Source organism: Oncorhynchus tshawytscha, linkage group LG34 (genome assembly GCF_018296145.1).
Source record: "Oncorhynchus tshawytscha isolate Ot180627B linkage group LG34, Otsh_v2.0, whole genome shotgun sequence".
Lineage (NCBI taxonomy): Eukaryota > Metazoa > Chordata > Actinopteri > Salmoniformes > Salmonidae > Oncorhynchus > Oncorhynchus tshawytscha.
In genome coordinates, this window is record NC_056462.1 from 4,865,681 (window position 1) to 4,880,827 (window position 15,147).

Here is a 15,147-nt window from a genome sequence, read left to right on the forward strand (position 1 = left end):
TGGATGTGAATAGGGAATTGTAGTGGAGCATAGGGACTGATAATGCTAATGTGCATTTACCTTCCAGCAAGGACTTTTATTGTGTTTTACAACTTCAGGCGCAAGGCATTAGCTGTAACTTAATTTCTTCCAAAATGCTGCCCCTATACTTGTTAGTAGACTGCAGGGGTGGTTCTTGGCAATTGTAACTCCCACTGAGGTACAATAATACCAAATGTCCTCCTCTTATATCATATTTCTTGGCTGCAATCAATAAATGTATGACAAAGGTGAGATAGTAACGATAAAAAGTTTAGCATTCTGATAACTAATGGTTATGGTTAGGTTTGGGCGAGGGGAAGTTTATCCTAGATCTGTACCCAGGGTAAACTTGACCCCGGAGCATCCTGCTGTCAGTCCATGGAGAGCTCCATGGCGGTGTAGGGAAAGTATGTCGGCTCTGTGTGACAAAATCACGGCTACCGTCAACACCTTGCCATAGCCCAGACAAGACCGACAGAGTGCCAGTCTGATGGCAGAACTTTTCCACCTCTCTATCTCTCGGCCTCAGAGTTACGGACCGACCAGTCAACTGAACAGGCTAAATCAAACCAGTCCAGTACACATATTAAATGAAGAATAAAAATGAACTTTATGGTGTCTGGCTAAATGATTCGAAAACACATGTAACTACTCAATAAATATTTTCTATAACGCTTTGATGCACCGTGAATTTCAAAGTTACAGACATTTCAGTTCAGACCTCCATCGAACATGTTCGTATCACGGAGGGCCTACTGTATCTCTCTACACTGAGGACGGCAAAACATTGCTCTTTCCATGACATTGACTTACCAGGTGAATCCAGGTGACAGCTATGATCCCATATTGATGTTACGTGTTAAATCCACTTCAAATCAGTGTAGATGAAGGGGAAGATACAGGTTAAAGAAGGATGTTTAAGCCTTAAGACAATTGAGACATGTATTGTGCCAGGATGAATGGGCAAGAGAAAGTATTTAAGTTCTGTTGAACGGGGTTTGGTAGCAGGTGCCGGGCGCACGGGTTTGTGTCAAAAACTGCAGCGCTGCTGGGGTTTTCACGCTCAAGAATGGCCCACCACCCAAAGGACATCCAGCCAACTTGACACAATTGTGGGAAGTGTGAGAGTCAACATGGGCCATTTTCGACACTTTGTAGAGTCCATGCCCCGACGAATTGAGGTTGTTCTGAGGGTAAGGGAAGGAGGGGGTCCAACTCAATATTAGGAAGGTGTTCCTAATGTTTGGTATACTTAGTGTATCTCTACCTGTCTCTCTCCGCTGCCTCTTCACGACTGCTGAGGTGCAATGCAGACATACCACCATCATGTCATGTAGAATGACACATACAATGGTTACTGATCCGTGGTCAAATGCATGTTAATGTGACCCTGCTGTATATCTGCATCCCATATGGCACCCTATTCCCTATATGGTGCACCACTTTTGACCAGAGCCCTATGCATTATATAAGTTGTAGGGTGCCATTTGGGATGCAGTGCATGCCTCACACTGATTAGGATGTAGAGAACACGGTTGGGGTGAAATTGTGGGAGTATCATGAAGAGCCTTCTGGTCCTGACTCGCACACGCGCACACACACGCACGGCAGGTATGACTAACACGCTGGAACCAACAGGAACCACTGTCACAGGGGGGATAAAAAGAGAGAGAGGGAGAGAGAGAGAGAGCGCAATTACCCAGGCGACAGCCCAGAGGGATATGCAGGAAGGTGAGAGAACATCTGAGAGCAGTAGAGTAGTAGTAGTTGAAAGAGTAAACACAACCAGCCTTGTGAAATGACTAGCATGCCGCAGTTGTCATAGTTACATGAGAAAAAACTCAAGGCCATTCTCAGTTCTTAATAAAACATCTCAAGTGCACTATAGAGGCACAAATGTACTCTCAAATGTAGTTTTTTTGCAGACCATATTTCTTCAACACAAGATTTGCTTAATGCCGGCTTATTCTACTCCTCACTTCAAAACTAAGGTTCCGATCAGAGCTGTTCCGCAACACACAGAGACATGTCTATCTGTATGTCTGCTGCAGTGGCGGTCAGTGCCGTTTATGATGAGGGAGGACAATTGTTTTTTCATTAGCATGGCCTTATTTCTATTACAGCATTTTGGATGGCTGTCATTCATATTCCATTCACCCAGTTCAATGTAACAGCAATAGGTTTAGACTGCTACGTGATACTCAAATTTTTCCTATACCCATCATGGGGTTGTTACAACCTAGCCTATGAATGAACGTTTACAACGTAGATGCACACAGGTCGAGAGAAAATGTTGAGGTGACAGACAGTGACACATGGACAGACAGCAACACATTCAATACACCCCTGATCACGTGTAAACACAGTTCACTTTCATAGCAGCCACGTTGTATTCCTTGTCTCATCTATGCGCTCTCCTCCTCTCACCTTTTCACTTCGTTTGTGGACTTCAATGCACAACACATCAACAGTATGTGACCAGGCAAAAAAAAAACAAGCCAAGCCAAACCATATCCAAACCCCACATCATTGTCACCATATGAATTAAAGTAACATCCTAGTCAACATAGCTAATAGAACTGCGTTAGTAAACCCCCTACAAATGGAAATAAATTAGTAAAACCAAAAGCTTTTACCTTGATATGGAAGAGTTCCAATGTTGTGTTGGATAGTCAGAGCCAGCTATCTAACATGGCATCCCTGTGTTTGAGCTGGGTGTTTTGAGTAGACCAAACTAGCTAGCTGCATTCGCTAGCTAAGTGAAACTGAAAAAAAAACACATTTGAAATCTCTCTCTTTCTCCTGCTTCTCCTTCATTTTTGAAGAAATTGCTTTGTTCACTCACCACATTTTATGGACTGCAGTGCTAGCTAGCTGTAGCTTATGCTTTCAGCACTAGATTCATTCACTGATGCTTTGATTGGGTGGACAACATGTCAATTAATGCTCCAAGAGCTCTGACAGGTTGACGCATGTCCTCTGGAAGTTGTCATAATTGCTGTGTAAGTCTATGAAAGAGGGTGAGAACCAAGAGCCTCCCAGGTTTTGTAATGAAGTCAATATACCAAGAGGAGGAAGGAAGTTAGCTGTCCTCCGGCTACACCATGGTGTTACCCTACAGAGTGCTGTTGAGGCTACTGTAGAGATGTCATTGCAAAACAGTGTGTCTAATAAATTATTTGTTGACGTAAATATATTTAGTATAGTTTTATCTATAAAGGATAACTTTTCAATGTTTTACAATTGTTATTTGTATTGAATTCACTGAAGAGGATGGTCCTCCCCTTCCTCCTCTGAGGAGCCTCCACTGGTCTGCTGTCATTGAGGACAGACAGGCAGACAGACAGATAAAGCAGACAGACAGATGTACAGAGGCAGACAGACCAACATGTACAGCACAGCATGCACAGACAGACAGACAGACAGACATGTACAGCATAGAGTATAGCTACAGGTAACTGCCAAAATTACTGATACACCAACATAATTTGTCTTAATAGGGCCACCACGAGCCAGAACAGCTTCAATACACCTTGCCAAAGATTCTAAAAGTGTCTGGAACTCTACTGGAGGAATGCAACACCATTCTTCCACAATAAATGTAATCATTTGGGTTGCAATCTGGTCACATGACAATGGTATATGGTTTATATCATTTTCATGCTAATCAAACCATTCAATGGCCACTCCTGCCCTGTGGATGGGGAATTGTCATCCTATGGGAGCATAGCCATGGTAGCCAAAATAATGTCCTGCCCACCATTTTTATACATGAGCCTAAACATGACGGGATGTTAATTTCTTAATTACTTAAAATCAAACTTTATTTGTCATTTGCGCCGTATACAACAAGTGTACACCTTACCATGAATTGCTTACTTACATACAAGCCCTTAACTCTTCTTTAACGTCATTGTTGGTTAAGAATATATTTACCAAATAAACAAAACATTTCTAAAAAGTAACACAATAAAATAACAATAATGATGCTATATGCAGGGGGTACCAGTACCCAGTCAATGTGCGGGGGCACATAGATAAACAGCGAGCAACAGCAACCACCTGGGGGCGGCCCGTCAGGAAGTCCAGGATCCAGTTGCAGAGGGAGGTGTTTAGTCCCAGCGTCCTTAGCTTAGTGATGAGCTTAGTGGGCACTGCGGTGTTGAACGCTGAGCTGTAGTTAATGAACAGCATTCTCAAATAGGTGTTCCTTTTGTCCAGGTGGGAAAAGGCAGTGTGAAGTGCGACAGAAATTGCATCATCTGTGGATCTGTTGGGGCAGTATTCGAATTGGAGTGGGTCTAGGGCGTCTGGGAGGATGCGAGCCATGACCAGCCTTTCAAAGCACTTCGTGGCTACTGATGTGAGTGCTACGGGACGGTAAATCATTTATGCAGGTTACCTTCGCTTCCTTGGGCACAGGGACTGTTATGGTGGTCTGCTTGAAACATGTAGGTAATACTCGGTTGAAAATGTCAGTGAATACACTTGCCAGTTGGTCTGCGCATGCTTTGAGTACATGTCCTGGTAATCCATCTGGCCCCACGGCTTTGTGAATGTTGACCTGTTAAATGTCTTGCTCACATCGGCTACCGAGAGCGTTATCACAGTCATCCAGAACAGCTGGTGCTCTCGTGCATGCTTCAGTGTTGCTTGCCTCAAAGCGAGCATAGGAGGTATTTAGCTCGTCTGGTAGGCTCGGTGCACTGTGCAGCTTGCATCTGGGTTTCCCTTTGTAGTCCATAATAGTTTTCAAGCCTTGCCACATCCGATGAGCATCAGAGCCGGTGTAGTAGGATTCAATCTTAATCCTGTATTGACGCTTTGTTTGTTTGATGGTTCGTCTGAGGGCATGTCAGGATTTCTTATAAGCGTCCATATTAGTGTTCCGCTCCTTGAAACCGACAGCTTTAGCCTTTAGCTCGATTCGGATGTTGCCTGTAATCAATGGCTTCTGGTTGGGATTTGAACGTAAGGTCACTGTGGGGACGATGTCGTCGATGCACTTATTGATGAAGCCGATGACTGAGGTGGTATACTCCTCAATGCCATTTGTTGTATCCCGGAACATATTCCAGTCTATGCTAGCAAAACAGTCCTGTAGCGTCGCATCCGCGTCATCTGACCACTTCCGTATTGAGCGAGTCACTGGTACTTCCTTCTTTAGTTTTTGCATGTAAGCAGCAATCAGGAGGATAGAATTATGATCGGATTTGCCAAATGGAGGGTGGGGGAGAGCTTTGTATGCATCTCTGTGTGTGGAGTAAAGGTGGTCACTAGGAGCGCCGCTTCTGGATGAGCGTTTTGTTGTTTGCTTATGGCCTTATAGAGTTGGTTGAGTGCGGTCTTGGTGCCAGCATTGGTCTGTAGTGGTAAGTAGACAGCTATGAATAATATAGATGAGAACTCTCTTGTTAGAGAAGCACCTGATTTTAATATCCTTTGCATCCCTCATTTACTCAGGTATTTCCATTATTTTGGCAGTTACTTGTAGATCAGTGGGGTTTCTATCTGCAGCTTAGAGTCCCCACTGCTAGCTCTTGAGAGGATATGTTTATATTGCTCACTGTCTGTCTGTCTGTCTGTCTGTCTGTCTGTCTGTCTGTCTGTCTGTCTGTCTGTCTGTCTGTCTGTCTGTCTGTCTGTCTGTCTGTCTGTCTGTCTGTCTGTCTGTCTGTCTGTCTGTCTGTCTGTCTGTCTGTCTGTCTGTCTGTCTGTCTGTCTGTCTGTCTGTCTGTCTGTCTGTCTGTCTGTCTGTCTGTCTGTCTGTCTGTCTGTCTGTCTGTCTGTCTGTCTGTCTGTCTGTCTGTCTGTCTGTCTGTCTGTCTGTCTGTCTGTCTGTCTGTCTGTCTGTCTGTCTGTCTGTCTGTCTGTCTGTCTGTCTGTCTGTCTGTCTGTCTGTCTGTCTGTCTGTCTGTCTGTCTGTCTGTCTGTCTGTCTGTCTGTCTGTCTGTCTGTCTGTCTGTCTGTCTGTCTGTCTGTCTGTCTGTCTGTCTGTCTGTCTGTCTGTCTGTCTGTCTGTCTGTCTGTCTGTCTGTCTGTCTGTCTGTCTGTCTGTCTGTCTGTCTGTCTGTCTGTCTGTCTGTCTGTCTGTCTGTCTGTCTGTCTGTCTGTCTGTCTGTCTGTCTGTCTGTCTGTCTGTCTGTCTGTCTGTCTGTCTGTCTGTCTGTCTGTCTGTCTGTCTGTCTGTCTGTCTGTCTGTCTGTCTGTCTGTCTGTCTGTCTGTCTGTCTGTCTGTCTGATTCCTGTCTGTGTGTAGGCTGTGTGTGTGCGACATGGACAGGCTCGGTCGTAACGAGTTTATCGGAGAGGTCCGTGTCGCCTTGAAGAAACTGAGCAAGGGCGAGAGCAAAAGATTCAAAATGGGTCTGGAGAGAATCACACAGGTATGTAGTGTGTGTGTGCATGCGAGAGAGAGAAAGAGAGAGTGTGTTCGTATGCATGTGTGTTTTTGTGTGTGTGTCAGTGAGTGAGTGAGTGAGTGAGTGAGTGAGTGAGTGTGTGTGTGTGTGCACATGTGCATGCGTATGCGTCAGTTTGCCAATGGACTCTAATGATTTATAAACTGTGTATTGAATTCAATCTCCCTTCTCCCACTCAGAACAAAGACATCAACAAAGAAACCGTGGAGCAAGGAACACCTGTGGCTGAGGAAGAGGTAAGAAGATTACCATCATTGTCATAAATAGTAGAGATTGTCATATAGATATAGTATTGGCCGTAGCAGGAGTAGTAACATTAGTTGTGCTACTACTATTACAGTAGTAATGGTGCCACTATGATAGTAGTAGTACTAATCCCACTGTTAGTGACAGTCCTGTCACTGATTTCCCAACATGCAATTCATCTTATTATTTTCATTCATTTTGTAACTTTTTTGTTCCATGAATTTTAAGTTACCCAATTTGTGGTATGTTTTTACTGCCTGTTTTACATGTGTTGGTCTTAATTCATGAAGAGTCAGTCCATTGACATACATTAAGGGAACTATCAATACAGTAGTTAGTTAACAGTAGTTAGTTCAAATTTGTAGTGGTGTCATGGCTAACTGTGTGTCCCCCTCCCCCAGCGTGGTCGTATCCTGGTGTCGCTGTGCTACAGTCCAGAAAAGAGCTGTCTACTGGTTGGCATCGTACGCTGTGCCCACCTCGCTGCTATGGACTCCAATGGGTACTCTGACCCCTTCGTCAAGATGTAAGTCTTGACCTGCACACACACACACGCACACACACACACACACACACACACACACACACACACACACACAAAGCACGGAATGAAGATGGGTTGATGGATGGAACGAATGGAGGAACGAATGGAGGAACGAATGGAGGAGAGGTTGTTGTGGTTGTCCCTTGTCATTTCACATTACTTGTTGTTATACATTAGTAGGTCCTGTGGTGTTCTGTTGCTAGATGCCAGTCAGCAGTCCTCCCTGTTGTGCCGGCTGGCACATATAGGGCAGCAACAAAGGCTCTCTAGCGTTGCTGCAAAAAAGGAAGTGGAAGAGGGAGAAAGCAAGGAACTTGTTATGTCGGCCCTACATTAAAGACCAAAATTGGTTAAAGAAAATTGTAATAACTAAAAAAAGTATACCAGTTTCATTTAAGGACCAAAAATGTACAGCCTTGCCATATAGATTGCAAAAATAGTTTCCATAAAACGATGGCAGATTCAAAACTTTTAGTATTTCAATTTAAATTATTAAATAAAATTCCAATAGAATGTTATATATAGTATATACAGTGGGGCAAAAAAAAGTATTTAGTCAGCCACCAATTGTGCAAGTTCTCCCACTTAAAAAGATGAGAGAGGCCTGTAATTTTCATCATAGGTACACTTCAACTATGACAGACAAAATGAATTTTTTTTTTCTCCAGAGAATCACATTGTAGGATTTTTTATGAATTTATTTGGTGCAAATTATGGTGGGATATAAGTATTTGGTCAATAACAAAAGTTTATCTCAATACTTTGTTATATACCCTTTGTTGGCAATGACAGAGGTCAAACATTTTCTGTAAGTTTTCACAAGGTTTTTACACACTGTTGCTGGTATTTTGGCCCATTCCTCTATGCAGATCTCCTCTAGAGCAGTGATGTTTTGGGGCTGTTGCTGGGCAATACAGACTTTCAACTCCCTCCAAAGATTTTCTATGGGGTTGAGATCTGGAGACTGGCTAGGCCACTCCAGGACCTTGAAATGCTTCTTACGAAGCCACTCCTTCGTTGCCCGGGTGGTGTGTTTGGGATCATTGTCATGCTGAAAGACCCAGCCACGTTACATCTTCAATTCCCTTGCTGATGGAAGGAGGTTTTCACTCAAAATCTCACAATACATGGCCTCATTCATTCTTTCCTTTACACGGATCAGTCGTCCTGGTCCCTTTGCAGAAAAACAGCCCCAAAGCATGATGTTTCCACCCCCGTGCTTCAAAGTAAGTATGGTGTTCTTTGGATGCAACTCGGCATTCTTTGTCCTCCAAACACGACGAGTTGAGTTTTTACCAAAAAGTTATATTTTGGTTTCATCTGACCATATGACATTCTCCCAATCTTCTTCTGGATCATCCAAATGCTCTCTAGCAAACTTCAGACGGGGCTGGACATGTAATGGCTTTAGCAGGGGGACACGTCTGGCACTGCAGGATTTGAGTCCCTGGCGGCGTAATGTGTTACTGATGGTAGGCTTTGTTACTTTGGTCCCAGCTCTCTGCAGGTCATTCACTAGGTCCCCCCGTGTGGTTCTGGGATTTTTGCTCACCGTCCTTGTGATCATTTTGACCCCACGGGGTGAGATCTTGCGTGGAGCCCCAGATCGAGGGAGATTATCAGTGGTCTTGTATGTCTTCCATTTCCTAATAATTGCTCCCACAGTTGATTTCTTCAAACCAAGCTGCTTACCTATTGCAGATTCAGTCTTCCGAGCCTGGTGCAGGTCTACAATTTTGTTTCTGGTGTCTTTGACAGCTCTTTGGTCTTGGCCATAGTGGAGTTTGGAGTGTGACTGTTTGAGGTTGTGGACATGTGTCTTTTATACTGATAACAAGTTCAAACAGGTGCCATTAATACAGGTAACGAGTGGAGGACAGAGGAGCCTCTTAAAGACGAAGTTACAGGTCTGTGAGAGCCAGAAATCTTGCTTGTTTGTAGGTGACCAAATACTTATTTTCCACCAAATAAATTCATTAAAAATCCTACAATGTGATTTTCTGGATTTTTATTTCTAATTTTGTCTGTCATTGTTGAAGTGTACCTATGATGAAAATTACAGGCCTCTCTCATATTTTTAAGTGGGAGAACTTGCACAATTGATGGCTGACTAAATACTGTATATATATGGGGGATTAGAAATTATGCATACAATTACATTGATGGAAGCTAAAAATCTATCTGTAATAATAAAGCTGATCTACCCCATAAAAAATGTTTTTTTTTAAATTAAAAGGCTCATTATTAGATGAAGGGAAAGGCCGTAAACCTACTTACTTACTGACTTTATTGTCCCCATGGGGAAAATTTGTTGCAATGTCATGTAAATACAAAACAAAATTGACAATACAACTTTCATAACAGTTACATACCAATAAAACATTTTTTATTTTTTTTAAAGACTAGCCTGCTGGCCTCGATAGGAACATTAGCCCGAGCTATTTAGGAGGGATATCACACCTGGCACAAATGATTGTCGAGTTCACTCTTTCCTGCTGAGGGGGAGCTAGCTTGAAATCTCGCCAGTGATGCTATTGAATTGGATCCTTTTCTATAGCTCAACTGGTTTGTATGTTGTCAGGTGTGTTGATGAGGTAGAGGACCCTGGTTCAAACCCAGTCAGAGGCAACGCTATATGCTAAGCTAGCACACTGATGCTGGTTATATCTATTGTAGCGACTACATATATCACATTGACAGTCTCTACCACAACCTTGTTATAGTGCATGAGTCATGACACGTTGAAAGCTTATTTTTGCTCCATACAAATTGATAGGGAGACTGGCATAAATAAAGACATGTAACATAAATAAATAATCAACTGCTATTCCTCTCTAGAGTCTAAACCGTCACTAGTCAATGTTTCCCAATCTGGTCCTACAATACCCACTGGACTGCATATTTTCTCTTCCAGTTTGGGAAAATACCACACCTGATTCAACTAATCAGCCACTCGTCAAGCCTTTGATTAAAATGTGCAGTCGTGGTAAGGTTTCCTAGGAGCACATTGGGAATCACTGTGCTGGCATTATGTAAGCTAGCAGGATCGTTGTTATTCATATGACAACCTGCACTGCACATATACTGTCGGCATCATGTCTTGACAGAGCATTCAGGCTGAGCCGGAGTCCCAAGTGGCACCATATTTCCTATGGGCCCTTGTCAAAAGTAGCGCACTCTAGGGAATAGGGATGTCATTTGGGACGCATCCTCGGTGTAAACAGATAATCATTATTGGTACACTTCACACCTGAATACGAAAATCCCCAACAGTCACTAGATTCAGTTTCCACTCCTACATTCATCAAAAAAACTGTCTTTTGTCTATTTGCTTGTAGTGTTGATTTTGAGAAGATGGTGCTCTAAAGGGCATAATCTGTAACTTTTGATTGAAACAGAGTGGTATATCTACTCAGGATTTTATAATGTGTCCCTGCTGCGAGTTGAGAACCAACAAAATCAGATTCCCACCAAAACCACACCGAAGACGACATTCACGATAAGTAATCAAATAAAGACAGCACTTCTAAAAGCCTATTTCACACCATAGCCAGCTGAATTTGCAAGATAACTTTTCTCTCATTTAGATTTTGGCACAAATGTAAATGTGGCAAAAACTTGCCCGTGGATTGATGTTTCAGCCTTGTCTCAATGAAGAGTTTGGCGTTCGACTATCCCACGTGCAGTTACAAGCCTGCTGGCAGCAAGGCAGATGAGCAATACCCACCGTCGTAGTACGGATGAAGCCTGAGCTGGAATGTGAAGCTAACTGAAGCTGGCTAGCTTTTTTGTATAATCACTGCGTCGTAGTATACCCCTCTGATTCGTAGTATAGGGCTCTGGGGTTCCCCCTGCACTTGTTGGTAAACTGTGGTGAGGAGGGGTGGGACTGTAAATGTAAAGTATGTTGGGAATTCCCTTGTTCAGGGGTCAAATGTATAAATCCAAGATGAGATTGGAACAACAGTACGAAGAATAAGAAATGTATTAGCAATCAAATGTATTTATAAAGCCCTTTTTACATCAGCAGATGTCACAAAGTGATTATACAAAAACCCAGTCTAAAACCCCAAACAGCAAGCAGTGCAGATATAGGAGCACGTTGGCTAGGAAAGACAGGAACATAGGAAGAAACCTAGAGAGGAACCAGGCTCTGAGGGGTGGCCAGTACCAGGCCATTAAGGCCAGATTGTTCTTCAAGATGTTCAAAAGGTTCATAGATGACCAGCAGAGTCAAATAATAATCAGTGGTTGTAGAGGGTGCAACATGTCAGTACCTCAGGAGTAAATATCAGTTGGTTTTTCATAGCCAAGCATTCAGAGGTTGAGAGAGAGAGAGAGAGAGAGAGAGAGAGAGGGGGAAAGAGGTTGAGAGAGAGAGAGGTGCATTGGAGTGATATAGATATGTTGAATGCATCACCAATCCACATATGAGAGATTGAGTTTATGGAATCACACAATATCTGTGACTGTATCTCGGAAGTCAGCGGGCCTAAAGGATGGAGAGATGGTGTTAGTCGAGAGGAAAATAGGTTTGTAAATGACGACACATATCCTCATTCTCATTCATGGCTCGTCTCATATACATTCCTCCCCCATCCCTTTTGAGATGTAGGGAAATATGTAGGAAGTAGGAGCTCAATCTAAACCCCGAAAGATGAAGAGAAGAGGTTAGTCAATGGGACAAAGAGGTCATATAGTCTCATTCACGACTCCCTGAAACTCATGCCACTCCTCCAACTTCCCCATTGAGATTATTGAGCTGTGAAGCCAACTTCTTCCAGTCAAGGCTAGATTCAGATAAAGAAACGGAGCAGGGAGGCTGTAAGCAGACCCGTGACAGACAGAGCGAGCTGCTTTTCGTGATTTGTTTTCTCTCCCTTTCCTCGTTTTTTTCTCCACTTTTTGCAGTTCATTGATTTGTTCCTGCTCTTTTGAGCCGGAGCTGGGTGTCTTATCTCTCTATTTTGATGTATGGCACAATAGAGTTCTGGAGCCAAGAGATTGTTTTTCTCTCATTTTCCCCGCTTTTTTTATTTGATCTTTAATCTCTTTTTTTAACATTTTTTATTTAAAATCTTTGACATGCAGTATCTGTTGTTTATTATGTCAGAACTCTCTCATTTTACAGTCACAAATCTTATTTTAGGCACTCTATTATTTGAGAGTTTCTCATATTTTTTGCTGTCTTTGACGTGCAGTTTAGTATCTGTGTTACGTTCGATGCACTCTCTGTTTTTACAGTCACAAATCAAATTGTTTGTTTACGACACCCACTCCATGTGAGTAAGTAGGATTCTGTCTGCGTTGCGTTCAAGTCTCTTTTCTCTTCTAGTTTCTCATGTCTGTCTTTGAAACGCCTTGCGTCTGAGCTGCGTTGGAGACGCTCTTCTTTCACAGTCTCAAACCTCTGACATTCAACACCTGCTGTTTAGTTAGTAGCCTATTATGTCTGAGCTGTGTTCGAGACGCGTCTCTCTTCTGGTACTGTGGGGAGTTGTCCTGTGTGTTTGAAGTGTGTTCAGTCAAGCTGGCCGGTAGAATCAGAAGCAGTGGAGTGTTGCAACAGCGGCTGTTATCGTTGTATTGCCTCAGAGCGAGGTGTTCTGTTTGATCCTATTTTGGCGAATTCCGTCGCGCTCGTCTCTGTTCTTTTGTTGTTCCTCAAAGAGAGTAACTATTTGCCTGTACTGTTTGTGATGGTGGTTTAAAGGCATACTCGAACCTGAGTATGTAGGGTAAGACTCAAAACCGAGTGGAGGTGCAGCTGAAATGTATGGTTTACACAGGAGGGGAAAGGCGCAGCTCTCGCTCAAGTAAAGAAAATATGTTTTAGGTTAAAAGCATTTCATCATCATTTTCCCCTCATGGCAATGTGTAACTTTTAGTTAGAAGTGCTGCCCCTGCACTTGCAAACTGTGACCCTGACTAGTTGGCTATGTTTGAGAGCATCAATCTAGATATGACTGATTTACGAATTACAGTAGTTATTTAGGAGGCAAAAGTGATTTGTAGATCAGTCAGTCTGCTCAGGGAATCAGTGATCAGCAACTGAGCAGAATTGATGCTCTGAAACAACCAAGAGGTGCATCCCAAATGGCACCCTATTCCCTAAACAGTGCACTACTTTTCACCAGGGCCCATATGGCTCGGGACCAAAGTAGTGCTTTAGGGAATAGAATGCTATTTGGGATGCGGACTGGGTGAATCTCACCTGTCAGACGTATTCTCACTGTCTGTAGGAGAGTAACTGCAGTGAGCGTGGATGCCTCTTTCTCAGTGTGTGTGTCACTGAACCTACTTTTATGGAAGCTATGAAGTTAAGATCCGCTATGCCCCCAACATCCCAGAATGCATTGCTTCGGTCAGTATGACACACCTGCACAGCAGTAGTTGTCTGGAGTGTATCAATTAAATGTATTTATAAAGCCCTTTTTACATCAGCCGATGTCAGAAAGGTCTACAGAGAAACCCAGCCTAAAACCCAAACAGCAAGCTATGCAGATGTAGAAGCACGGTGGCTAGGGAAAAACCCCTAGAAAAGGTAGGAACCTAGGAAGAAACCTAGAGGAAGCAGGCTCCGAGGGGTGGCCAGTCCTCTTCTGGCTGTGCTGGGTGGAGATTAAAATAATGTATCTTTATTTTAATTAAACTAGAATAGTCAGTTAAGAACAAATTCTTATTTACAATGAAGGCCTATACCGGCCAAAACCGGACGACGCTGGGCCAATTGTGCGCGATGCCCTATGGGACTCCCAATCATGGCCGGTTGTGATACAGCCTGGATTCAAACCAGGGTGCCTGCAGTGATGCCTCTAGCACTGAGATGCAGTGCCTTAGACCACTGCACCACTCGGGAGCCCTTTAACAGTACATGGCCACGATGTTCAAACATTCATAGAAGACCAGCATGGTCAAATAATAATAATCACAGTGGTTGTAGAGGACGCAACAGGTCAGCACCTCAGGAGTGAATGTCAGTTGGCTTTTCATAGCCGAGCATTCAAAGTTCGAGACAGTAGGTCCGGTGAACAGGTCAGTGTTCCATAGCCACAGGCAGAACAATTGAAACTGGAGCAGCAGCGCGAGCAGGTGGACTGGGAACAGAAAGGAGTCATCTGGCCAGGTAGTCTTGAGGCATGGTCCCAGGGCTCAGGTCCTCCGGGAGGGGAGGGAGAGAGAATTAGAGGGAGCATACTTAAATTCACACAGGACACAGAGTAAGACAGGAGAAATACTCCAGATATAACAGACTGACCCTCGTCCCCCGACAAACTATTGCAGTATAAATACTGGAGGCTGAGACAGGAGGGGTCGGGAGACTCTATGGCCCCGTCCGACGATATCCCCGGACAGGGCCAACCAGGCAGGATACAACCCCACCCACTTTGCCAAGGCACAGCCCCCACACCACTTGAGGGATATCTTCAAACCACCAACTTACTACCCTGAGACAAGGCTGAGTATAGCCCCCGAAGATCTCCCCCACGACACAAACCCGAGGGGCGTCAACCCGTACAGGAAGATCACGTCAGTGACTCAACCCACTCAAGTGACACACCCCTCCTGGGGACAGCATGGAAGAGCACCAGTAAGCCAGTGACTCAGCCACCGTAATAGGGTTAGAGGCAGATAATCCCAGTGGAGAGAGGGGAACTGGCCAGGCAGAGACAGCAAAGGCAGTTCGTCGCTCCGTTGCCTTTCCATTGACCTTCACACCCCTGGGCCAGACTACACTCAATCATAGGACCTACTAAAGAAATGAGTCTTCAATGAAGACTTAAATGTTGAGACCGAGTCTGCGTCTCTCACATGGATAGGCAGACCATTCCATAAAAATGGAGCTGTATAGCAGAAAACCCTGCCTCCAGCTGTTTGCTTCGAAATTCTAGAGAGAGTAAGGAGGCCTGCGTC

General features: G+C 43.9%; 1 protein-coding gene across 1 annotated transcript in view; it reads left to right on the forward strand.

Annotated features, from left to right (window-relative positions):
- Nucleotides 1-15,147, forward strand: part of LOC112231735 (double C2-like domain-containing protein beta) — a 49,170-nt gene that overhangs the window by 19,581 nt on the left and 14,442 nt on the right. The window contains 3 exon segments of the mRNA XM_042311998.1: nucleotides 6,281-6,407; nucleotides 6,623-6,679; nucleotides 7,091-7,215. Of these exon segments, the coding sequence (XP_042167932.1) occupies nucleotides 6,281-6,407; nucleotides 6,623-6,679; nucleotides 7,091-7,215 (309 nt within the window).